The sequence below is a fragment of the Plutella xylostella genome, chromosome 12, assembly GCF_932276165.1.
Source record: "Plutella xylostella chromosome 12, ilPluXylo3.1, whole genome shotgun sequence".
In the NCBI taxonomy this organism is placed as follows: domain Eukaryota; kingdom Metazoa; phylum Arthropoda; class Insecta; order Lepidoptera; family Plutellidae; genus Plutella; species Plutella xylostella.
In genome coordinates, this window is record NC_063992.1 from 11,651,965 (window position 1) to 11,677,340 (window position 25,376).

Genomic DNA, 25,376 nt, shown 5'->3' on the forward strand with positions numbered 1-25,376 from the left:
TGCACGTTAGTTAAGAATGGCCTACATAAATCAGCTGCAATAACTTGCTGCAGTAATGAACGCAGGTGCAGCGCAAAGAGGTAATTAGAAAATAAGCGTCACTCGAAGTGAATTCGTGAGGCGCGAGGCAGCGAGGCTTTCATTTTCAAAGCTCTACGTAATAAATTGCTTACTAGGTTTTATGTAGCCGTGTAACAGTGGAACAAGCCTGCTTTTATAATATTCTATTGCTGCATTATTTGCATACGACGGCGCGACACAACCAAAGGGGCAGTTTTAAATATGGACAGCAAAGAAAAAATATAATAAGACCGTATTTTATTGTTATTATTGCCCTAACATTATTTAAATAGTACTTAATCAAGACATACCGCCCTAAGCGTACATAAACTGCAATCCTAAAGTTTTCCGGCCGTTGAGCAGAACAGGAGAGTTGAGTAAATGAGCAATAGCGAAGTGGGCGCGTGCACAGTAGGGCACACTACACAAGTACAGTCAGCAAGAGAGATACATAGGCCAACCCAGATCAAACAGATTAATTTTATAATCCAAAGATGCACACGTACCTTAAAACATACTTAACCTATTGACAATATTAAATTAAATATATTGTAAAAAAATTAAATATATAGTACTAGTAGTAGTCATCAAAATTTATTCACCTATCTTCCACCCATGACTCATAGGATCAAACTGTTTACGCTAGGGTGGCACACGTATCTCTTTAGCCGAGTGTACGCACTACACTCGCGTGGCATTGAGTACACAGGCGGCTGGGAGCTGTAATTACGTGAGTACTGAATACAGGAGCCGGCGAGGAGAGAGCGCCTTTATGAACGAGGCACCGCGCGAGACCTGCGTGAAGTTAGCAGCCTAAAGTTAGCAGCCTATGAATATGCGACCAAATTAAGATGGTCACTTCACTCATCCTGTTCTTATTCAATTAAACATATGCAAAGGCTTACGTTGTGTATAGTAGTAGTACTATATGCTAAAACAAATTTAATACAAACCAATATTGTCAAAATTACCATAATTCTAACTTATTTAAATTAAAGTCAGCAGCCTAAATGGTCCATTTGTATGGAGACACCTAGAAGTTGTCCAGATGCCAGCATCTCACCTAGTTTATTTTGTGTGTTGTTTCATAAGAAAAGGCTGACAGAAGATTCATCAACATTGAAAGAGGATAGCAGGGGTAGCCGGGCCACTCTATAACTGATTTTGGTGAAAAATCGTCATTTTGTATGGAGACACCTGGAAGTTGTCCAGATGCCAGCATCTCACCTAGTTTATTTTGTGTGTTGTTTCATAAGAAAAGACTGACAGAAGTTTCATCAACATTGAAAGAGGATAACAGGGGTAACGGGACGAAAGAATGAAATAAAAAGTTAGCAGCCTAAATGGTGACTTTGTATGGGGGCACCTGGAAGTCGTCCAGATGCCAGCATCTCACCTAGTTTATTTTGTGTATATTCCCATAAACAAAGGCTGACAGAAGTTTCATCAACATTGAAAGAGGATAGCAGGGGTAGCCGGGCCACTTTATAACTGATTTTGGTGGAAAAACGACATTTTGTATGGAGACACCTGGAAGTTTTCCAGATGCCAGCATCTCACCTAGTTTATTTTGTGTGTTGTTCTATAAGAAAAGGCTGACAGAAGTTTCATCAACATTGAAAGAGGATAACAGGGGTAACGGGACGAAAGAATGAAATAAAAAGTTAGCAGCCTATATGGTGAATTTGTATGGGGGCACCTGGAAGTCGTCCAGATGCCAGCATCTCACCTAGTTTATTTTGTGTGTATTCCCATAAACAAAGGCTGACAGAAGTTTCATCAACATTGAAAGAGGATAGCAGGGGTAGCCGGGCCACTTTATAACAGATTTTGGTGGAAATACGTCATTTTGTATGGAGACACCTGGAAGTTGTCCAGATGCCAGCATCTCACCTAGTTTATTTTGTGTGTTGTTTCATAAAAAAAGGCTGACAGAAGTTTCATCAACATTGAAAGAGGATAACAGGGGTATTTCAGACACCTGGAAGTTGTCCAGATGCCAGCATCTCACCTAGTTTATTTTGTGTGTTGTTTCATAAGAAAAGGCTGACAGAAGTTTCATCAACATTGAAAGAGGATAACAGGGGTAACGGGACGAAAGAATTAAATAAAAAGTTAGCAGCCTAAATGGTGACTTTGTATGGGGGCACCTGGAAGTCGTCCAGATGCCAGCATCTCACCTAGTTTCTTTTGTGTATATTCCCATAAACAAAGGCTGACAGAAGTTTCATCAACATTGAAAGAGGATAGCAGGGGTAGCCGGGCCACTTTATAACTGATTTTGGTGGAAAAACGACATTTTGTATGGAGACACCTGGAAGTTTTCCAGATGCCAGCATCTCACCTAGTTTATTTTGTGTGCTGTTCTATAAGAAAAGGCTGACAGAAGTTTCATCAACATTGAAAGAGGATAACAGGGGTAACGGGACGAAAGAATGAAATAAAAAGTTAGCAGCCTAAATGGTGAATTTGTATGGGGGCACCTGGAAGTCGTCCAGATGCCAGCATCTCACCTAGTTTATTTTGTGTATATTCGCATAAACAAAGGCTGACAGAAATTTCATCTACATTGAAAGAGGATAGCAGGGGTAACGGGACGAAAGAATGAAATATAAAGTTAGCAGCCTAAATGGTGACTTTGTATGGGGGCACCTGGAAGTCGTCCAGATGCCAGCATCTCACCTAGTTTATTTTGTGTGTTGTTTCATAAAAAAAGGCTGACAGAAGTTTCATCAACATTGAAAGAGGATAGCAGGGGTAGCCGGGCCACTTTATAACTGATTTTGGTGGAAAAACGACATTTTGTATGGAGACACCTGGAAGTTTTCCAGATGCCAGCATCTCACCTAGTATATTTTGTGTGTTGTTTTATAAGAAAAGGCTGACAGAAGTTTCAACAACATTGAAAGAGGATAACAGGGGTAACGGGACGAAAGAATGAAATAAAAAGTTAGCAGCCTAAATGGTGAATTTGTATGGGGGCACCTGGAAGTCGTCCAGATGCCAGCATCTCACCTAGTTTATTTTGTGTATATTCCCATAAACAAAGGCTGACAGAAGTTTCATCAACATTGAAAGAGGATAGCAGGGGTAGCCGGGCCACTTTATAACTGATTTTGGTGGAAAAACGACATTTTGTATGGAGACACCTGGAAGTTGTCCAGATGCCAACATCTCACCAAGTTTATTTTGTGTGTTGTTGCATAAAAAAAGGCTGACAGAAGTTTCATCAACATTGAAAGAGGATAACAGGGGTAACGGGACGAAAGAATGAAATAAAAAGTTAGCAGCCTAAATGGTGAATTTGTATGGGGGCACCTGGAAGTCGTCCAGATGCCAGCATCTCACCTAGTTTATTTTGTGTATATTCCCATAAACAAAGGCTGACAGAAGTTTCATCAACATTGAAAGAGGATAACAGGGGTAACGGGACGAAAGAATGAAATATAAAGTTAGCAGCCTAAATGGTGACTTTGTATGGGAGCACCTGGAAGTCGTCCAGATGCCAGCATCTCACCTAGTTTATTTTGTGTGTTGTTTCATAAAAAAAGGCTGACAGAAGTTTCATCAACATTGAAAGAGGATAACAGGGGTAACGGGACGAAAGAATGAAATATAAAGTTAGCAGCCTAAATGGTGACTTTGTATGGGGGCACCTGGAAGTCGTCCAGATGCCAGCATCTCACCTAGTTTATTTTGTGTATATTCCCATAAACAAAGGCTGACAGAAGTTTAATCAACATTGAAAGAGGATAGCAGGGGTAGCCGGGCCATTTTATAACTGATTATGGTGGAAAATCGTCATTTTGTATGGAGACACCTGAAAATTGTCCAGATGCCAGCATCTCACCTAGTTTATTTTGTGTATATTCCCATAAACAAAGGCTGACAGAAGTTTCATCAACATTGAAAGAGGATAACAGGGGTAACGGGACGAAAGAATGAAATAAAAAGTTAGCAGCCTAAATGGTGAATTTGTATGGGGGCACCTGGAAGTCGTCCAGATGCCAGCATCTCAACTAGTTTATTTTGTGTATATTCCCATAAAAAAAGGCTGACAGAAGTTTCATCAACATTGAAAGAGGATAACAGGGGTAACGGGACGAAAGAATGAAATATAAAGTTAGCAGCCTAAATGGTGACTTTGTATGGGGGCACCTGGAAGTCGTCCAGATGCCAGCATCTCACCTAGTTTATTTTGTGTGTTGTTTCATAAAAAAAGGCTGACAGAAGTTTCATCAACATTGAAAGAGGATAACAGGGGTAAAGGGACGAAAGAATGAAATATAAAGTTAGCAGCCTAAATGGTGACTTTGTACGGGGGCACCTGGAAGTCGTCCAGATGCCAGCATCTCACCTAGTTTATTTTGTGTATATTCCCATAAACAAAGGCTGACAGAAGTTTCATCAACATTGAAAGAGGATAGCAGGGGTAGCCGGGCCATTTTATAACTGATTTTGGTGGAAAATCGTCATTTTGTATGGAGACACCTGGAAGTTTTCCAGATGCCTGCATCTCACCTAGTTTATATTGTGTGTTGTTTTATAAAAAAAGGCTGACAGAAGTTTCATCAACATTGAAAGAGGATAACAGGTGTAACGGGACGAAAGAATGATAACAAAATGACGATTTTCCACCAAAATCTGTTATAAAATGGCCCGGCTACCCCTGCTATCCTCTTTCAATATTGATGAAACTTCTGTCAGCCTTTGTTTATGGGAATATACACAAAAAAAACTAGGTGAGATGCTGGCATCTGGACGACTTCCAGGTGCCCCCGTACAAAGTCACCATTTAGGCTGCTAACTTTATATTTCATTCTTTCGTCCCGTTACCCCTGTTATCCTCTTTCAATGTTGATGAAACTTCTGTCAGCCTTTTCTTATGAAACAACACATAAAATAAACTAGGTGAGATGCTGGCATCTGGACGACTTCCAGGTGCCCCCATACAAAGTCATAATTTAGGCTGCTAACTTTTTATTTCATTCTTTCGTCCCGTTACCCCTGTTATCCTCTTTCAATGTTGATGAAACTTCTGTCAGCCTTTTTTTATGCAACAACACACTAAATAAACTAGGTGAGATGCTGGCATCTGGACAACTTCCAGGTGTCTCCATACAAAATGTCGTTTTTCCACCAAAATCAGTTATAAAGTGGCCCGGCTACCCCTGCTATCCTCTTTCAATGTTGATGAAACTTCTGTCAGCCTTTGTTTATGGGAATACACACAAAATATACTAGGTGAGATGCTGGCATCTGGACGACTTCCAGGTGCCCCCATACAAATTCACCATTTAGGCTGCTAACTTTTTATTTCATTCTTTCGTCCCGTTACCCCTGTTATCCTCTTTCAATGTTGATGAAACTTCTGTCAGCCTTTTCTTATAAAACAACACACAAAATAAACTAGGTGAGATGCTGGCATCTGGAAAACTTCCAGGTTTCTCCATATAAAATGTCGTTTTTCCACCAAAATCAGTTATAAAGTGGCCCGGCTACCCCTGCTATCCTCTTTCAATGTTGATGAAACTTCTGTCAGCCTTTTTTTATGAAACAACACACAAAATAAACTAGGTGAGATGCTGGCATCTGGACGACTTCCAGGTGCCCCCATACAAAGTCACCATTTAGGCTGCTAACTTTATATTTCATTCTTTCGTCCCGTTACCCCTGTTATCCTCTTTCAATGTTGATGAAACTTCTGTCAGCCTTTGTTTATGGGAATATACACAAAATAAACTAGGTGAGATGCTGGCATCTGGACGACTTCCAGGTGCCCCCATACAAATTCACCATTTAGGCTGCTAACTTTTTATTTCATTCTTTCGTCCCGTTACCTCTGTTATCCTCTTTCAATGTTGATGAAACTTCTGTCAGCCTTTTTTTATGCAACAACACACAAAATAAACTAGGTGAGATGCTGGCATCTGGACAACTTCCAGGTGTCTCCATACAAAATGTCGTTTTTCCACCAAAATCAGTTATAAAGTGGCCTGGCTACCCCTGCTATCCTCTTTCAATGTAGATGAAATTTCTGTCAGCCTTTGTTTATGCGAATATACACAAAATAAACTAGGTGAGATGCTGGCATCTGGACGACTTCCAGGTGCCCCCATACAAATTCACCATTTAGGCTGCTAACTTTTTATTTCATTCTTTCGTCCCGTTACCCCTGTTATCCTCTTTCAATGTTGATGAAACTTCTGTCAGCCTTTTCTTATAAAACAACACACAAAATAAACTAGGTGAGATGCTGGCATCTGGAAAACTTACAGGTGTCTCCATACAAAATGTCGTTTTTCCACCAAAATCAGTTATAAAGTGGCCCGGCTACCCCTGCTATCCTCTTTCAATGTTGATGAAACTTCTGTCAGCCTTTGTTTATGGGAATATACACAAAATAAATTAGGTGAGATGCTGGTATCTGGACGACTTCCAGGTGCCCCCATACAAAGTCACCATTTAGGCTGCTAACTTTTTATTTCATTCTTTCGTCCCGTTACCCTGTTATCCTCTTTCAATGTTGATGAAACTTCTGTCAGCCTTTTCTTATGAAACAACACACAAAATAAACTAGGTGAGATGCTGGCATCTGGACAACTTCCAGGTGTCTCCATACAAAATGACGATTTTCCACCAAAATTAGTTATAAAATGGCCCGGCTACCCCTGCTATCCTCTTTCAATGTTGATGAATCTTCTGTCAGCCTTTGTTTATAGGAATATACACAAAATAAACTAGGTGAGATGCTGGCATCTGGACGACTTCCAGGTGCCCCCATACAAAGTCACCATTTAGGCTGCTAACTTTATATTTCATTCTTTCGTCCCGTTACCCCTGTTATCCTCTTTCAATGTTGATGAAACTTCTGTCAGCCTTTTTTTATGAAACAACACACAAAATAAACTAGGTGAGATGCTGGCATCTGGACAACTTCCAGGTGTCTCCATACAAAATGACGTATTTCCACCAAAATCTGTTATAAAGTGGCCCGGCTACCCCTGCTATCCTCTTTCAATGTTGATGAAACTTCTGTCAGCCTTTGTTTATGGGAATACACACAAAATATACTAGGTGAGATGCTGGCATCTGGACGACTTCCAGGTGCCCCCATACAAATTCACCATTTAGGCTGCTAACTTTTTATTTCATTCTTTCGTCCCGTTACCCCTGTTATCCTCTTTCAATGTTGATGAAACTTCTGTCAGTCTTTTCTTATGAAACAACACACAAAATAAACTAGGTGAGATGCTGGCATCTGGACAACTTCCAGGTGTCTCCATACAAAATGACGATTTTTCACCAAAATCAGTTATAAAGTGGCCCGGCTACCCCTGCTATCCTCTTTCAATGTTGATGAAACTTCTGTCAGCCTTTTCTTATGAAACAACACACAAAATAAACTAGGTGAGATGCTGGCATCTGGACAACTTCCAGGTGTCTCCATACAAATGGACCATTTAGGCTGCTGACTTTAATTTAAATAAGTTAGAATTATGGTAATTTTGACAATATTGGTTTGTATTAAATTTTTATTAGCATATAGTACTACTACTATACACAACGTTAGCCTTTGCATACGTTTTAATTGAATAAGAACAGGATGAGTGAAGTGACCATCTTAATTTGGTCGCATATTCATAGGCTGCTAACTTTAGGCTGCTAACTTCACGCAGGTCCGCGCGAGTACAATTGCACATCCAGTTTGTAATCGAAAATTTGAGCGCAAACGCCCTGAGTAGGAAGGATTACTGACACGAAAATGAATTAGCACTTATTTGAGTAGCAAATCATCAATCTACACCTATGAAGATAAATGATCAATCACATTTAAAATAAGCAAGTATATACCTATACCTATACTTAAGTACGTATTCAAAGATTGAGATTATTTTAAGTTCAGTTTAAAATTAGCAAGGTGTCTAAGCTTTCGAGAAAAGAAAACTTTAAATAAAGGTTACCTCCGACGGTGGAAGTGGGTCAGGCCGACACGCGAGGGCCGGCGGCGCGGCGGGCCCGGTGGCGGTGGCGTGAGCGGCGGAGAGCTATATGCTCAAATGTAAGCCTAAATTTGTTTAAAGTATAATGGCAAAGTTTAATGGCACGGTTCATATTAAATAACGATTTTAAATTTAGATAAATTTAGCGCGTATTTCATCGATATACCTATACGATGTAAATAGTAAATATACGATTGTGTGATTAGAAGGTTTAAGATTTTTATTACATCACCATCCACTTATACTTATACATAATAGGGACTTATATTTCAAATCATACAACTTACCAATGGATTCCATGTAAACTGAACGTGCTATAGTAACCTGACATAGAACAAAGCCGTCGTATTATGACTGGCGTGAGCAGTTCATAAATTACATCATAATGTGAAACCAATGGCTCATATTATTATTATTATTATATAATTATGTTTCCATCCGCTTATGATTAGAACGTATACGTAATATAAGCATTTCATAACGATGTCTTCAAGCTAACCTCATTAAAATAGACCGTGGATTCATCGTGAGCCGAAGAAGTACCTCGGAACATGGAAAAGGAGGGTCTTGTCTATATCTACATACTCTATGGGCTTTAAAGCACTTAATAATTCTCTGTTTGGCCGCCATAATGGTTATTGGGGCTCGGCGATGGCTGGGCGCTGTACTTACTGCCTTACCTTTATTTATATGTGGTAGAACTTCGTGACTTTGTGACAAAATATATCTTACATATTTTGCGTAATGTAAGCATTTTTTCGTGGTATCGTTTGCTTGTTTGATATCAAAGTCACATTTATAATGTTACAGTATAAAATTTATTTAGCAGAACTCTGGGCCCTATCAGGAATTCCCTTTGAGTCTTTCACAAACGCTCGCTAAAACGACGACAGCGCCTTTTCACATTTTTCTACTTTCTTTATGAGAGCGGCGACTGTTGGAGATAATCATAACAATATAAGTACAGCGACTGAAGCCATTGCAACAAGAGACGGAGCCATGTCACTGAGCAATTACTTCTTTATTCACTTCTGCAAACGAATCGGATTTTTATTTTTAGGTGACTATTTATTACGGTCGTCGTATAATATAATTTTACAGATTTTTACATAATAAAATATAGTTATTATTTAAGTCTTGCGACAAGAAATAATATTATCATGTTGTTATTTAGGTATACATTTAATTTCATAGTCCAATCTTGAGCACAGTATCACTTGATCGATTGAGAAAGACCGCGCTGAAGACATTATGCCGGGAAATACATTGCGGGCCACAAATATATCTTAATAGCTATTTCTCACTATGCTGAGTCATATAAAATGCATATATATATAACTCATACTCATAGCAATTTTAGGCTTAGACTTAGTAGTTACGCGTCATCCAATGCCACTACGGGTAAAATCAGACCAATATAGTGCACCTTTTACAAGTTGGAAGTGCGGGTTGACCGCAATTCGTCTAGAGCTATATCAAAATTTTATCATTTGTTAATAAAGCAATAAATATATACAAGCAATCTTACCAACCTACCTATTCATTTACTTCTAAGTATATGTTTATCTATGTCCACGAACCTAATTCTCTGTTCTTCATCCACAGAAGTCGGAGACGGACGCGGAGCGGCTGACGATCTCGCACGCGACGCGCACAGCTGATGGCAAGTACACCTGCGAGGTGTCCGCCGACGCGCCCTCCTTCCAGACCGCGCAGGTGCACGCCGTCATGCGCGTCGTGGGTGAGTCTCTGTCTCACCAGTGTGCCCTGCAGTAGATAGAACGAGACAGCAGATCCACCAAGGTGCACGCGGTGATGAGGGTGATGAGTGGTGAGTGTCGCTCTCTGTCTCATCAGTGACCACTGCAGTAGCAAGAACGAGACCACAAATGAACCAAGGTGTACGCAGTGATGAGAGTGGTGAGTGTCCTGCTCTCTCTCTACTATATAGCTAGACAGAGGCAGCAGATCCTTCCAGACCTCGCAGGTGCACACCGTGATAAGGGTCGTGACCCGAGTCCGCGTTGTTCTATGGTCGTGGGCAAGTGTCACTTTAGCTAGTGTACTTTCGTTCTAGGCTACTGAAGTGGGCAGAGCACTACAGTAGCTAGAACGAGACAAAAGAGCCTTGTAGTCGTCTTAGGTTGATGCAGTGATGAGGGTTTTTGATGAGCTAGACAGAGCCTGCCATGACACTTACATGCGGCGATGTAAGTGTCATGCGGAGAGTTGCTGCTGGTCACTTACTCACAGTTATCCTTATCATCAGCATCAATTATCAGCCAATAATAAAATCTGCCAGATATTATAAATATGCAGGCCTCAGCAATAAGCGACATAAGACCAGGGGGTTTTTTACCACGAAAATCAATACGTGACCTCAGCTATATTCATTTGATACACGCAGGATGTGCAAAAATGATAAAATAAATTGTAGGTAAACAAGTTATACTGTCACTTTCAATGTAGGTAGGTACATATTGTGTGTTTGCTCGTCGACACACATTTTATACAGTCCGGAAATATTTTATTTTATTATAGAGCCAGCCTCCGATACTATTTCCGGGATTTACCTATTTATAGTATTTTGTTCAAAACAACTTTTTTTCCGCTTGGCTAGTGATTTAATCTCGGTTTAATTGCATACTTAGCATGACCTGAGGAAAATCTCAAGGAAAGTCAGCTCAGAGTCTAACTAAGTGCGTCTATATTATACCTGCCTATATTTAACCTCTTATTCACGAAACTGCTTTTCAATTTTATTAAGGTCTTTATTTATGAACGTATATTTAAGTATATCTTTCTTTTGTTTGCATAAAAGTGACAACGGCAAGTAGGAAAGTGCGTGTTACAAGATCCTGTTTGTAATAAACAGTTATTGGTGCTCGTCGGCGTACAAAAGCCATTTCTGTGTAAAATCGAGTGGAAATTGAAATTGTTGAGATCGCGTCGCGCGGATCGCGTTACATTTTATTTCTGCCGACATTTTAAACAAAATAGAATTCCAAATAGGGCTATAAAAAGGCGGCGAGACTAAGGTTTTAGGCGATGCTAGTATTTTGATTACTATTTATATTTAGGCGCCCTGTGGCCCGGGGGAAATTACACTGAGTACAAAACAAAGGTATCTACAAAAACAATCATCAGACATTTTATACTTAGTTCTACGTAAAATTGTATAATTTATATCATTTCAATATAAATATCGGATTCCTCTATCTTTGTAATGTAAGTACTTAATTTATGTTGTGTGTTTTTCAATAAAGTTATATTGTATCGTATTGTATAGTACCTACACAACTACTCAGGTCTTAGGTTAATACATAAGTATTGAATATGTTTGTATCTGTTTAGATATATCAAGCTGTGCGCTACCCATATTACATGCTCTATCTAGCTTGATATCGTGGCCTTGCGTCAGATGTCTTCACTTACCATTATGATTGCTGACTGTCCTCCCCCTCCTTGGTCTCGTGGCCGTGTATGACATGTCTCCACTTATGATTACCATTGCTGACTGCTCCCTACTCCCGCAGACCTAACTTCCACTCATTATTACCATTGCTGACTATCCCCCCCCCCTCCCGCAGACCTGCCAGCCTCGGGCCCGGAGCTACACGGCGTGCGGCCGCGGTACCGCGCCGGCGCCCGCCTGCGCGCCGAGTGCGTGCTGCGCGCCTCGCTGCCCGCCGCCAACCTCTCCTTCTACATCAACAGCGAGCCCGTGAGTACACAGAGTAATGTGTTATGTATTAAGTTAGGTATCGACTACGCCTCTCCATGGTAAGGGCGTATCATGGAGCACGCGCATTCTGTACGGTGGAACTTGGCGCGGAATAGTCCACCTGGCCATGTAGCACGGGGCACTATTAAGACGTGACAAAAGTTCTCCGTCGCGCTCGCTCTTTAGGCTGCGCGATGTGAGTGAGCGCTATGCCAAACTTATGTCACGTCTTAAGTGCGCCCCGTAGGTACTACAAGCCCAGGGCTAGTACAAGACGTGACAAGAGTTTTGCATCGCGCTCACTCACATAGCGCAGCCTCAAGAGCGAGCATGACGGAGAACTTTTGTTACGTCTTAATAGCGTCCTGTGCTACAGGGCCTGGAGTACTTAGTGTGTTAAATATCAAGCCAGGTATCACCTACGTGTCTCTACACGGTGAACATTGGCGCCCCACGGAGGGCGCGCATTCTGCGGCTAGACAATGGTCCTATACTGGGTGGTAGGTACTCGGTTTTACCGCTTGTTTAATTCATATTCGTTATCGCCAACTTGCTTTAAGGAACTTAGATTTACATAATTTCTGTTATGTTTTTGCAAATGGACATATCAATTAATAACGGCTGTTTTCAACAAAACTAAAATAGCAGAACTCGATGCACCAATGCGCAACAGTCTCTCCTCGGTACTCGCAAGGTACACGCGTGAATCATATTTTTACCTTAAAATAGGACGTGCACAAGTATTTTTATAAAATTGAATTTACGGAATTTATAAAAATAGCTTTGGAATTCATAGGATTTTCAAATAAACAAAATACGTATCTATAAAACATGAGCAGGCATCCAGTCAGTATTACCGAATATTTTTAGTTTGGATTTTTTGTCTGTAAACAAACTCGGAGGTAAATGTTTGACGGGCAGCAGCTCGTTGTTTGCTTGTTAAACTTCATAGTTATATCTACTTATCGTAACTATTTTGTAGATGGCATTGAAAATAAATAAATAAATATGTGGGGACATCTCACACACGGCCATTCGACTCCAATAGCTATTGGCAGCCTGAAATAATTATGTGTACTTTACATATGATACTTCTAACAGAACACGCACACATCGACAATGTGATTTGAAAATAGCTTTTATGAAGACCTTTATAAAATAATTTCTTTAGATACTTACTAAAATTTACAGATATTTTTTTTTATATTTTTTTTTACTTTACTCCTGATACGAGTATACGAGTAATATTGTTTCTCACAAACGAAATCAAACACCGGCACTTTAAAATTGCACAATAGAAAAGTGATACAAGATAAATTTGTCAAAGCTTTTACCGAGAGGGTTCGCCGGAGTGGAGACGGAGCGAGCTAGCGAATTCCGGAAACAGAGGAATGTCTGAATTAGGCGAGACCGGGGGTGCACTCCGACTCGGGGAGGACCTACTCTGGCTGCTCTAGTGCAGAGCCTCTGTGTGACCCGCTCTCTTCCATGTATCCTTCGGTGGACGACGGGTCCCGTTAGAGAGCAACCTCATGTGGTCCGCCGCCACTTAGCGCCCCTGTCTGACCGACCAGATCGAACCGGGCGCCTTTGGTGCTGTAGTCAGTATGCTACTGCATCTAGATATCCTCAAATAATATGATAGGTACGCCAAAAAACCAATAAGTAGGTAAAATATAAATCTCTCTCATATTATACTCTCTGGTATTAAAAAATCTGCTGACGGACAGTTTTATGTAAAACAGTTGACTGATAAATTTAATAAATGTCACACTTTGTCGAGATTGAAAACTAATTGCCTTCGGATTCACAATGTCTGTATAGTTAATAAAGGTTATCCGTGGGTGGTTTAAAAGTCAATTCATGCTGACACTCTCTAAAATTACGTTTTAGACAATGCCACAGCAATAACTTATCTCTTATTCCCTCCATCCAAAGGTTGTCTGGCAGAGATCACTTTTAGTGATAAGACCGCCTTTTGTACCCTAATTAAGTTGCAATTTGCCATTCATATGATTCTTTGTTGGTATGCAAATAGAGCGTATTCTATTCTATTCTATACTAACTTATAAATACCAATGAACAAATCAGTCATAAGGTAGTCAGTCGCAGCAGGAGTAACCTACAGACGCAGTCATTACTACCAGATGCTCAGTGATGGAGTCTCGTCGCATTTGCATGACTATTTCTAGCAATATTTCCTCACACATAATAATAATAAAATTATTAACATACGTGCGGTATTTAGCGGCGGCATGTGTCACTTGCAGACGAAAAACACATCTAATAAAACTATGACAATAATATAAACAATTAAACTGTGTGAAGGAAAATTAAGTACGTAACTTAACAAATATTTCTATGTCCAGCATTCTGAGTAATTTCTCTTCATGTTTTGGTTCTAAATACTCCTCATATATGGTGGTAGTATGGAAGCATCTATAATTTATTCAGGAATAGCCGCGTCGTCTCCGCCAGGCGACGCGACGCACCTCCAGTAAAAACAAACACGATGTCATATAAAATTTATGAACCAGCTTCTTCATACATTCATAGTTTCAACCTTGATACGTGTTGTAGATTGACTTCCGGCATTTGAAGGTACTTCCGGTGTTACGTTATAAACTACGTTTTAATGTTCTGTAGTCGGAACGGTACAAAACAAATACTGTAGGTATAGTTTTTATGTGAATGAATATATTTTTACAGCAATTGTTACAACATTTTATATTTTCATCTGTCTGGAAATCGCAACAATTAGTCACGAAAAGTATAAAATAAAATGGAAAATTTAATTGAATTAAGTATTTATTATAAATGCTTAACAACGGTTAAGTCTATAGCGCGGGGTTAGTGTAACCATTTGAAATTACCGCCAAATAGTGGAGATAATAAGCACTTATTTCCATGATCGAGTTCTGTAATGACGGAGCGCAGTGTGCAGTAATGTGATGAAATTAGCGTGGCCGCTGCGGGCGCCGTCATTTGAGGATAATCGCTAAAATTTCGTACCCATTTTGCTTCTAATTAAACAACAACATCAATAGTAGAACCCACAATCGAATAGCCATGGAATTTAAAAGTCCTTTACCAGTCTTCTTTTAACCAATATCCTGTGTAGGCATGTATGAAAGTTTTAAAGAACAATTTCAAGAATATGTGTAATACACTATTCGGTAGCAGGGGGTCTCTCTATCTCACCAAAAAGTAAGTTTGTGAATGCTCCTAATGACTTTATCTTGTTGTATTAAACATGCCGATTGCATCCCAGCAGATCGACAGCTCTCGTTCGTTCGTTTTCGACCAAGCTAGAGACCTGCAGTCGCAAGTGCGGATATCAGCCGCAGACTCCAGCCGCTACGAGTATAACTCGATACATATTCCACGGGAATTATTTATAGCTCTTAGATACACTCATGTGCTCCCATATTTTATTATTTAACCAATCCTGAGATATTTCCGACCATATTTCTTCATATTTCGAGAAAGTAGGTGAGTCAATATTTTATTTATAGTAACATTAAATCATTCAAAGGATAAAGAGCTTTTTCATGCCTCTTCGATGTTTATATTATTATTATTTATGTTTTTGTGTCAAGTGGTGAGCCGTGGGTGAATTGTAATCCTAAAAGGTTAAACTATAAATGCATAAGGAGTTTGACAGCGATAAACATCCGATTTACAAGACCCATGTAAAGTTTTACATCTGTCTTGTAGAAGTACATGTGTTTCTAATAAAACGTGAAAACTTACTCAAATTAGTTATTATCTCAGGTTCTGGAGTAAAGTTGAAATTGGAAGTAAATTCAGTGTCGTAGGAACAATATGAATTAAAGTTATAAAGCGAGCACATTTCTCTAAATAACAGTTCCAAATTAATTTTGTTAAGGATTATTGAAATACGCGAGACAAGAAGATTAAACTCGCCGAGGCACTGGCGCAGGTTATATCATATTTGAATTCCTGAAAGGGATTGTCTGTTTATTTTTTTTTATATTATTTTATTTTGATGAATGATGGCTCGGTATTTGTAGTTGATTCCAAGAATTTTTCATTTATTAATTATTTAGGAACTGGGGATTTTGGAAAATATGAAACTGATATCCCGTTGTGGGTACTCAGTCAATAAACACGATGGATGATGGAGGCGCGCGGAGACGCGAGCGGCGGAGGGGGGGCAGGACCGGAGTTCATGATGCCGCCGCTGCCGCAACTATAGCAATACCTATTATGTAACCCGTACCTGCAAAACCTTTAAACAGTTTATCTGTAAAAATGTTTGGTAAATATTTGCCTCACAACGATCATATTTGTAAGACACTACAACTCGCGTTACGGTATCGCTATCGGCAAGGAAATAACAGTACCTACATTATGCAATCCGGTTAAAATCATACTGCGTATCATACTCTATACTATTTTAAATCCCCAACTACAAAATAATGTTTAAAATTATTTTTTTCATTTGCTTTGTTTTTTTATTAGTAGATATTTATAAATAAACGTTTCTTATTAAAGCCCCACACTCCCACGAAGCGGCCTTTTCCTTTCTTAAACAAAATAATTCCGGACGAAAAAGTTCCCATCCTAACATTATTAAAACCGTAAAATGTAAGCCTTTGGTGATTTTCAGCAAGTTTGTTCAGCAAATTACGGAGTTAACCGACCAACTTTATATTGGAGAGTGTTTTTGGAGCTTTTTCGGTAAAGTCCAGGAGCTTCGGCGGAGTTTAGTTGAGCGTGCGGGAGTCAGGCAGGCGGCGGCGGCGCGCGGGCGGCGTTACAAACATGTTCGCCACACGATTCTGTTTTTTTTCTTACACTATCTAAATAGACTAAACTAGCTCAATAAAAAATATTTCAGGTTCGAAATAGGTATACCTGTTTAAAAAAATACATACAACTGACCCTCAGACCAACAACAAAAACTGACCTCATTCGATCTTGTCAGTTCGTGGTCGAAGTTCCAGACAAAGAAACATGGCGTAGCCTGTACCTGTAACAAAAAAATCATTGTAAGTACAATTTTTTTGTACAAAAAGTTATTTTACTTTCTCTCTTTTAATCCCTTTGCGCCGTCAAGAAACACTTAGAAGATTTATCTTTCAGAATATAATATTTTTGTTTATGTTAAGTTAAAAGCTTTGTACCCAACGTAGGCTAGTTATAAGTTGGTTGCTAAGTAGTTTGCGACTACCAGTGGGTTTGTGTAAGGCATGTGTGTTTTAAGTAGGTACATTTACATCTCAATCCTATAAATACCCTAGCTGTTGCCCGCACTAAAACAAATAATTATCAAATCGGTTCTGCTGTTCTCTAAGTAATATTTTGCGAGACTAAGGAGCAGTTATTTTATTAAAAAAAAACACGCACTCACGCCTTGTACTAATGTACTCCCTTGCGGGGTAGGCAGAGGTGCATTGCTGCACCCACTTTTCGCCAGAGTGTTATGTTAGTCCCAATGTAATAGGGGGCGGGCCTATTGCCATTTTAAGGGCACATGCAAGACCCGAGAACAAATATCTGTGTTTAAACAAATATCTGCCCCAGCCGGGAATCGAACCCGGGACCATCGGCTCAGTAGTCAGGGTCACTAACCACTACGCCATTCGGTCGTCGTTTATTAATAAATGTTTATATTATTTTTTTGCGGCATTCTTTACTTTAGGCGTAGTAATTTGACCATCAACGTATGAAACTGAATGTGTTAAGATGTACATAATATACATAAAAATAGTTCTTCTGCAATTCCTTTCACGAAATTTTTACCCACAGTCCAATTAGGCCATTGCTAGCAACCCGCCGTCACAGATACCTCACTGCATTGTACTAATGTTCACATTTTGCTGCGTCAATTCCATGGCTTCATCAGCCCCGGCTCCAGCAGGCTTCTCGGCGCATTCACAGAGACATGCTATTACAGGAGAGATGACGGGAAACCGTCCAGTTCATGATTGAATGTTTTGTGTCCGTGTGATGGAGTATCGAGCACGCGTGTCGGGCGCATTGGAGGATGCATGGAGCTAGGCTTGTGGGTCCTTTTGGTATGAGGATTAGTGTAACTATAGGTACTATTATGTTCATATTTGACAAGGATTACCTATTTAATTTAAGACGAATAAAAATTTCTCACTTACAAATATGTACCTAGTTATATCATAGAAACTTTAGAGTATTGATATTTGAATCTTTATTTAATAAAACAAAACACAAGGTTCAATACGATTAGGTTTCTCGATTGAATAGATATTATTTGAATTACGACCCTTTCATACTAATTAGACTAAAAGGAATAGTTTTATTACATAACATGTGTTTCTGTATGTATCTGTAACTATCAGCCCACAGGGACCGAACAAGATGCTGTAACCACTTGTAACTGAAAGCGTTGGGAATTATATCAAATTGCTTAATGGACCTGTGACGAGGCTTCCATTTTCTGCAGCCTGTTTATTACTTATATCTGATACTTGACGATTTCACAACGGGACGGCTGCACAAGGGAAATATTGGATAATTATATTTTATGCTCTGTGTTATGGATCGGGCCGCACCGCAGAATTCACTCCAACAATAATATGATTTATTTTAGCGCAGCCATAGCCCTGTGGGCAGCATTGTCATATAAAATACCTACATGCTTAAGTGGCAAGTGGTCAGAATATGCGCGATCCTGTACGTCAATACTGAATGAGAGTGACAAATATATAATATTTATGTGTGTGATGAAGACTCCAGGAGGGTTACTCTATACTGACGTAAAACTAATGAACGTGAGCTGTCGTGCAATCGGCACGTTTAATACAGCGACATAGAGTCATGGCTCGTGCAGCAGAGACATAGAGTCATGGAGCACCAATCCAAAACTTAGTTTTTGGTCATACAGAGTGATCCACCTGACACTGCCAGTGTGTGTGTGTGTGTGTGTAATGAATCTAACAGTGCATGTCTGTGTGTGCAGGCGCAGGCGCAGCACGTGTGGCAGCGCGTGGAGGTGGGCGCGGACAAGCTGCTCACGGCGTACAGCACCATCGCCTTCGTCGTGCAGAAGCACCACTTCCAGGACAACCGCCTCAAGGTACCACCACTCTCTTCTTCTTATCGGATCTTACTTACTTATCGCAAACACGGGACACTAGAGGGCGCTAGACTTACAGTTTAGCTTGAAAGTACAGTTGAATACGTCACTCACGATGCTTTTAATTTCATCAATATATTGATGTAGAAGCTCGTCTCAAGCTCTGACTAGTCACGACGAGCCCAGTTGCATATTCACAAGACCTTCACTATTTGATATATTTTGTGAGATAATGAAACAAGTGGTTTTTGTTGTGGCAATTTTACGCTACATTTTAATACTACGGCTTGCTACGATTGCTACGGCGGCGGCGTAGCACTCATGGTTACGACGGTCGTAGCACTCTCGGCTACGACGCAGCCATTACTAAATTGAGCCGCACAATATTGCATTTCGTTACATTTTGGCCAATTTTAATGTATAATCATAATCATAACCCTCTTACGTAAATTTATTAAAAAATATTCAATTTTATAACTGTGTGCATGTATTGTGGCGTTAATTAAAATAGTATGGTGGGCATAGAAAAGAACACAAATCTCACTTTTATCTATTTATCAAAATAATCTATCCGGTTTATTTGAGTGCTGCATGAGCAAAATGAGTCCTAAACTCTCATTACCGGAATCAAAGGACCTCGTGCTCAGGCGCCAGTGCGATGGGAAAGCGCTGGCTGTGCACAGAGCTAGTTGGTTCGGTACAGAAAGGCACGCCCGGAACAATAGAGAAACTGAACACCGTGTTTGTAAACTTGATGGCGCCGACAACGGTACACACGCGGCTACAACTTGCTCCGTACATAAAGGATAACATACCTTATCACATACTATGTTAAAAGTCTCCTGTGGTAAAAGTTATCTGTATTTTTTGTGTGTGGTAGAACACGTCATAACGAGATTTACGCGTATCATCAGATCTATTCAGAGATATTAAGAGATTTACGAGTATCATCAGATCTATTCAGTTTCAATTTAATAATGTACTAACATATCGACGTTTTTGAGCGGCTGTACTCCTGCAAATAGGTATGAACCAGCCAATCGTACAAAAGTCAAACTGCCCTCAGCAGTTCAGCTCGCCCGCAGGCTCGTTTCAATTTCGGTCACAATAGTTTTTAGTAACGGCAGTCGATGAAATTTTAATAAAAATCAAATCAAACACAATCCATTGTTCAACACTTCCTCTATACTACCATCATTTATTCAAGATATTTAGCATACATAATTCTATGTATTACTCTAGTTTAATAATTCAAAGCAACAATACATCACCCTAGTTAGGTACAGCTAGCAGCGAAACACATTTTGTTTTCGGCTTCATAAATGAAAATCACCTAAATTCGAAAACCTTTTGTTGGAGCTTGTTAATATAACATTCCCCATTGTTGCCGGCGTGGTGTTTCTATTAAGCTTAATTTTGCTCCTTTTGTTCCTCGTCACATTATTCTTGAGTCTCAGTGCTCGTCCTCAACTGGTTATATCCGGCAAGAATTTCATAAAATTATATTACATCTGATATTATTGTAAATATTGTAATTTTTTTCAGCTGACTCCACGATACGATCACTCGATGCTTTCTAATAATAAAATTATATTCAAAGGATCATCAAAATGAACAAACTTTACCTCTTCTTAGATAGAACTAAACCGTAAAGGTCTTTACATGAGTCCTGAAGCTTTTAGCTTTACATAGTTATCTACCTACGGAACTATCACTTGGTTGAGCCCTTACAAAGATAATTGATGAGAGTTAGCCAACAGATAATAGCCGTCGTCCATTATGTTCCCTGATCAATAGGGGTCTGTGCTCACATTATTTGTAACTTTGTAAGGGATGTATAGTTGTCATGCTTCATGCCAACAAAATTAAACTTCGGTAACATAATAATTTATTATCATTATGCAGACTTGTTACTTATATATTCTTGTATATTTTTATGAGTTATGTAATTTACTTGATACGGATTAACCTAATACGGAAGCAGACAATTACAAAGCATATGTATAATCGCCAGTAATAATACGATCATAAATTAACTAACACTTTATTTATTTAAATATTTCAATAACGCCTCATGCCATTTTCTTGTGTATTATAAAATGGTTTCGTTGCAGTTGCGGTGTACGGCGATCATCTACTCCATCTACATCCAGAGCACGGAGAAGAGCGCGGCGGAAGAGAGGGAGAAGACGCGACCCACGAGCGAGACCAAGCTACACGAAGCCATCGTGTTCCCCATACACCGCCTGCCCGAGACCGGTGAGTCACACTCCATACACCGCCTGCCCGAGACCGGTGAGTCACACTCCATACACCGCCTCCCGAGACCGGTGAGTCACACTCCATACACCGCCTGCCCGAGACCAGTGAGTCACACTCCATACACCGCCTCCCGAGACCGGTGAGTCACACTCCATACACCGCCTCCCGAGACCGGTGAGTCACACTCCATACACCGCCTGCCCGAGACCGGTGAGTCACACTCCATACACCGCCTCCCGAGACCGGTGAGTCACACTCCATACACCGCCTGCCCGAGACCGGTGAGTCACACTCCATACACCGCCTCCCGAGACCGGTGAGTCACACTCCATACACCGCCTCCCGAGACCGGTGAGTCACACTCCATACACCGCCTGCCCGAGACCGGTGAGTCACACTCCATACACCGCCTCCCGAGACCGGTGAGTCACACTCCATACACCGCCTGCCCGAGACCGGTGAGTCACACTCCATACACCGCCTCCCGAGACCGGTGAGTCACACTCCATACACCGCCTCCCGAGACCGGTGAGTCACACTCCATACACCGCCTTCCGAGACCGGTGAGTCACACTCCATACACCGCCTGCCCGAGACCGGTGAGTCACACTCCATACACCGCCTGCCCGAGACCGGTGAGTCACACTCCATACACCGCCTCCCGAGACCGGTGAGTCACACTCCATACACCGACCGAAACATTTCAGGATTAAGAAAATATTTAAAAAGCTACAAGGCGAGTTTTACTTTGTGTTTTAATAAAACAGTGAGGATTCCGGGACAAAAGTGCCACAACACACTAGTGTGATTGCGTATAATACGAGTATTTTACTATAATAAATAATTATCATTAATCTGGATTAAGGTACCGTCACGTTGGTAGATGAATAATACATTTAATGCGTACCTACATAATTGAACTCTCAAATTAAATGTCAGCATGAATTCCGATTGGATTGGGTTCTTAAACAGATTACGAATTTCCTAAACACCGCTGAAAGCGATACAGGAGTTTTAAAAGGAAATCTCATTAAGACATGATTAAACATGGCCCCAGGATTCGCTCCGACGGGCAGTAAACACGTATTCATACTCACGAAGCACCTCGGTACAAGGTACTTACATTGAGTAATCTTGTATTGATTTTATCATCATTAAAAACCATCGGGCCAAAATATTTTTATACCGTTAAATTAATGTTATCGTTAAATTTCGCTTTGAATAAAATTGTAAGTGTTTCATTGTACATCAATCATAATTGTTATGACCTAATCTTTGCAAAACCTTATTTCCCAAAATTTGAATTCTCCTACCACTGTAAAGTTACTAATCGCAAAACTAATAGAATTAGTAAAATATTCAACGTAACAGTTTGTGCTAGTTCAGATAAATTTTAATACTCGAACCTCCCAAATTAAAAACTTTACGCTAACAAATTTAGTTTCGAGCGGATTGTTATGTTTCGACAAATTTCGAAATATATTATTGAAAACAAAATGTTCAGGGTAGTAAATGTTTAGGAACATCACTTCCAGTGTAAAAGATAATGTGGCTATGTGGCTCGTCAATAAATAACTCAATGTTAGAATTTTGTAATGTTTCTATGAAGAAGCACCTACTTTATCAATTCACATACAATAAAGGTAAACTGTTGTTTAGGTTCTACAGGTTCCATTAATACCACCTTTTACTAGTTATTGTAATAACTAGCAATATTCTGATATTAAGAGACTGCAAAGGGACAGTCAGAATGTTAACGTATTCATTTATGTAGGTACTTACATGCATTGTATGTACATACCTAAATAATATAATATCATGTTCCACTTTTAACACTTTCTGAAACCTGTACGAGATTGCGTTTAGTGATACAGGTAAAGAACGCCAGTAATCAATTCTGGAAAGGTACATAGGATAACACACCCTACATATTTATGTACGATTTCGTATTTAATTGTAGGCATATTTTAAGGAAAAATTGATTGAGATGATATGTACCTACGTGGAAGTATGCCTAATTGATAAATAGTGCGAGCCACTCCACTCTTCTCTCCCGCACCCTGCACTTTGCGGCCGTGCAGGAGTGCGGGTCGTGCAGGAGTGCGGGCCTGCACAGATGTCCTACACAAGTACACACTAACTAGTAGTAATTTCCATTTAGCAATATATCAGCGAGGCCGCCTGGATCTCGACAGAGTAATCGCAGCCGCGCACTGATAGCTATTAAACTGATTATGTAGCGAACCGTTCTCTCCGGGTCAAATAATATACTAATGAGCTATTAATTATCAAAGACAACTACAACTAATACATTTCTCGATTGGGTAATGCCTGATTGTTAGTGAAATAACTAATAATTTCTGTTGATATTATTATTCAATACCTCTAAGATTTAACGGTCATGTGTATAGTTTATATAAAATAAAGGTGCGTTTAATCCTTCTTTTTTATAATATATTGTATTTTAATCCTTTGCGCTTCATCATGTCATGAATAATATTGCGTTACCAGCTAATTTCCTTTTTGTAACATGCTGTCATACAGGACGAAAACGATATTAAAGTTGTCGAGCAATCACGGCATTGACCGCGCTGCCTCCACAGCACAGCATCGGTTATAAATTATAACACACTGTATCAGCCCCCTCCTACCCTCAGCGGGGGTGAGTAAGAGTGGTAAGTCTAGCTTATGAAAAAACTAAATTCGCTACTGCACTAACCACGACGCTATCTCCTTGAATGACAGGTGTCGTTCGTTCGATTTTTGTGAAACCAGAGTAACCCTCGAGTCCATCGCTTGAATCATAAATGAGTAGTGAATGGCGCGCCGCCGCCGCCGCCGCCGCCGCCGCCGCCGCCCGGGCCCGCTCGACCCCCGGCCACGCTACACGGCGGCCGCGCGCCCAAATTCTCACTAACTTTTCGACGATAGTTTCAAACTCAACTACCAGCTTGTTACATTATTAAATTTAAACAATTTTGAAATTGTGATCATTGTTGCAATAACATTGAAACGAAATTGGCGAACTTCGAAGCACGCCAATTATAATAGTACGTTAACCGAACGGTGAGAGAGTCGGCTGCAGCTACTATTTAATTTTAAATTATTAGGTACCTAGGTATATTTTCGCAATAAATTTTCGGCTGACCGAGCGACAAACCGACGCGCATCGACATCGACAGGCGATTCATCTTCTACAATCTGTTGCCCAAAATTTTCAGCAGGGACAACGAAATGTCGAATTATATGTAGCTATGTGCTATCCTGTAATATCCTGGTAGGTACTAGGTATAACAAGTATAGGGTATACAGTGTATATTATACACTGTTGGTACATGTCGTGGATGACACGGCGAGGCCGCGGGGCGCCGGTGCTTTGTGTAAAACTTTAATGCGTCACCTGACGAGTGTGCGCGCACAACAATTTTTTATGAACATTACTTATAATATGTAAATGTAATCCATTTCATGATATCATTCTTTACTGCGATAATGAGTGAATATTAAATAATGCTTTTACTGAAAATGTATAAATTACGATTGTTTTAATGAGAATTAATATTAAAATGTATTTGCATGTGACAATGTATGTAGTTTAATTCCCGGACAGCAATCAGTAATCTGAATAATATTTTCGTGACATGGTACAGTCAGGGGCGGCGAAACCTGTTCAATGGCTTTGACTGTACGTACAGTAACTACTGTTCTGGTAATAATGCCTAATAGAAAATGTTGTTGATCGCGAGGTAGTTGAAGCATTGTTGCGTCTAAACAAAGCATTAGTTTCCATTACATCTAGTTTCCACACATTACCAGTAAGGACAGCGATATGGCCGCATTCAAGTTCAAAAGCCACCATTAAGGGCCCGGTGGTCCCTAAATCAAGCAGCCGAAGGGTAGTTTTTGCGATTAAATAATGCGATCTTGCCGCAGATAAATCCCCGTAAGTACCCACTTCCGCTAACGTGGCTTCTCCACTGAATACTTCACTTAGATCACACATTCATTCCCTGATTTACAGCTAAGGCTGCAGCAGGAATAATCAACTTTATGTAAAAATGTGAAAGTATGAAGTTTTTTCCCAAGAATTAATGCCGGGGGAGGATGAACTTCATATTTCATACTTATGACGTTTGTAGATGGCACATCAAGTTTATCGCTGCTAACGCCTCCAATTTTGCCTCGAATAATGTAAATTCAAATCAGTTATTGACAATGGTATATTATCGTTGTTATAATTTTTAATTAT

The 25,376-nt window shown here is 40.0% G+C and overlaps 1 protein-coding gene across 1 annotated transcript in view; it reads left to right on the plus strand.

Moving 5' to 3' along the window:
• The window catches only part of LOC105393456, a 79,517-nt gene extending 57,706 nt beyond the window's left edge, over positions 1-21,811 (plus strand). The window contains exons 3-6 of the mRNA XM_048624495.1: positions 9,669-9,804; positions 11,654-11,787; positions 18,749-18,865; positions 20,980-21,811. Of these exons, the coding sequence (XP_048480452.1) occupies positions 9,669-9,804; positions 11,654-11,787; positions 18,749-18,865; positions 20,980-21,270 (678 nt within the window). The 3' untranslated portion in view covers positions 21,271-21,811. The remainder of the gene's footprint in view (positions 1-9,668; positions 9,805-11,653; positions 11,788-18,748; positions 18,866-20,979) is intronic.
• The last annotated feature ends 3,565 nt before the right edge of the window (positions 21,812-25,376 follow it).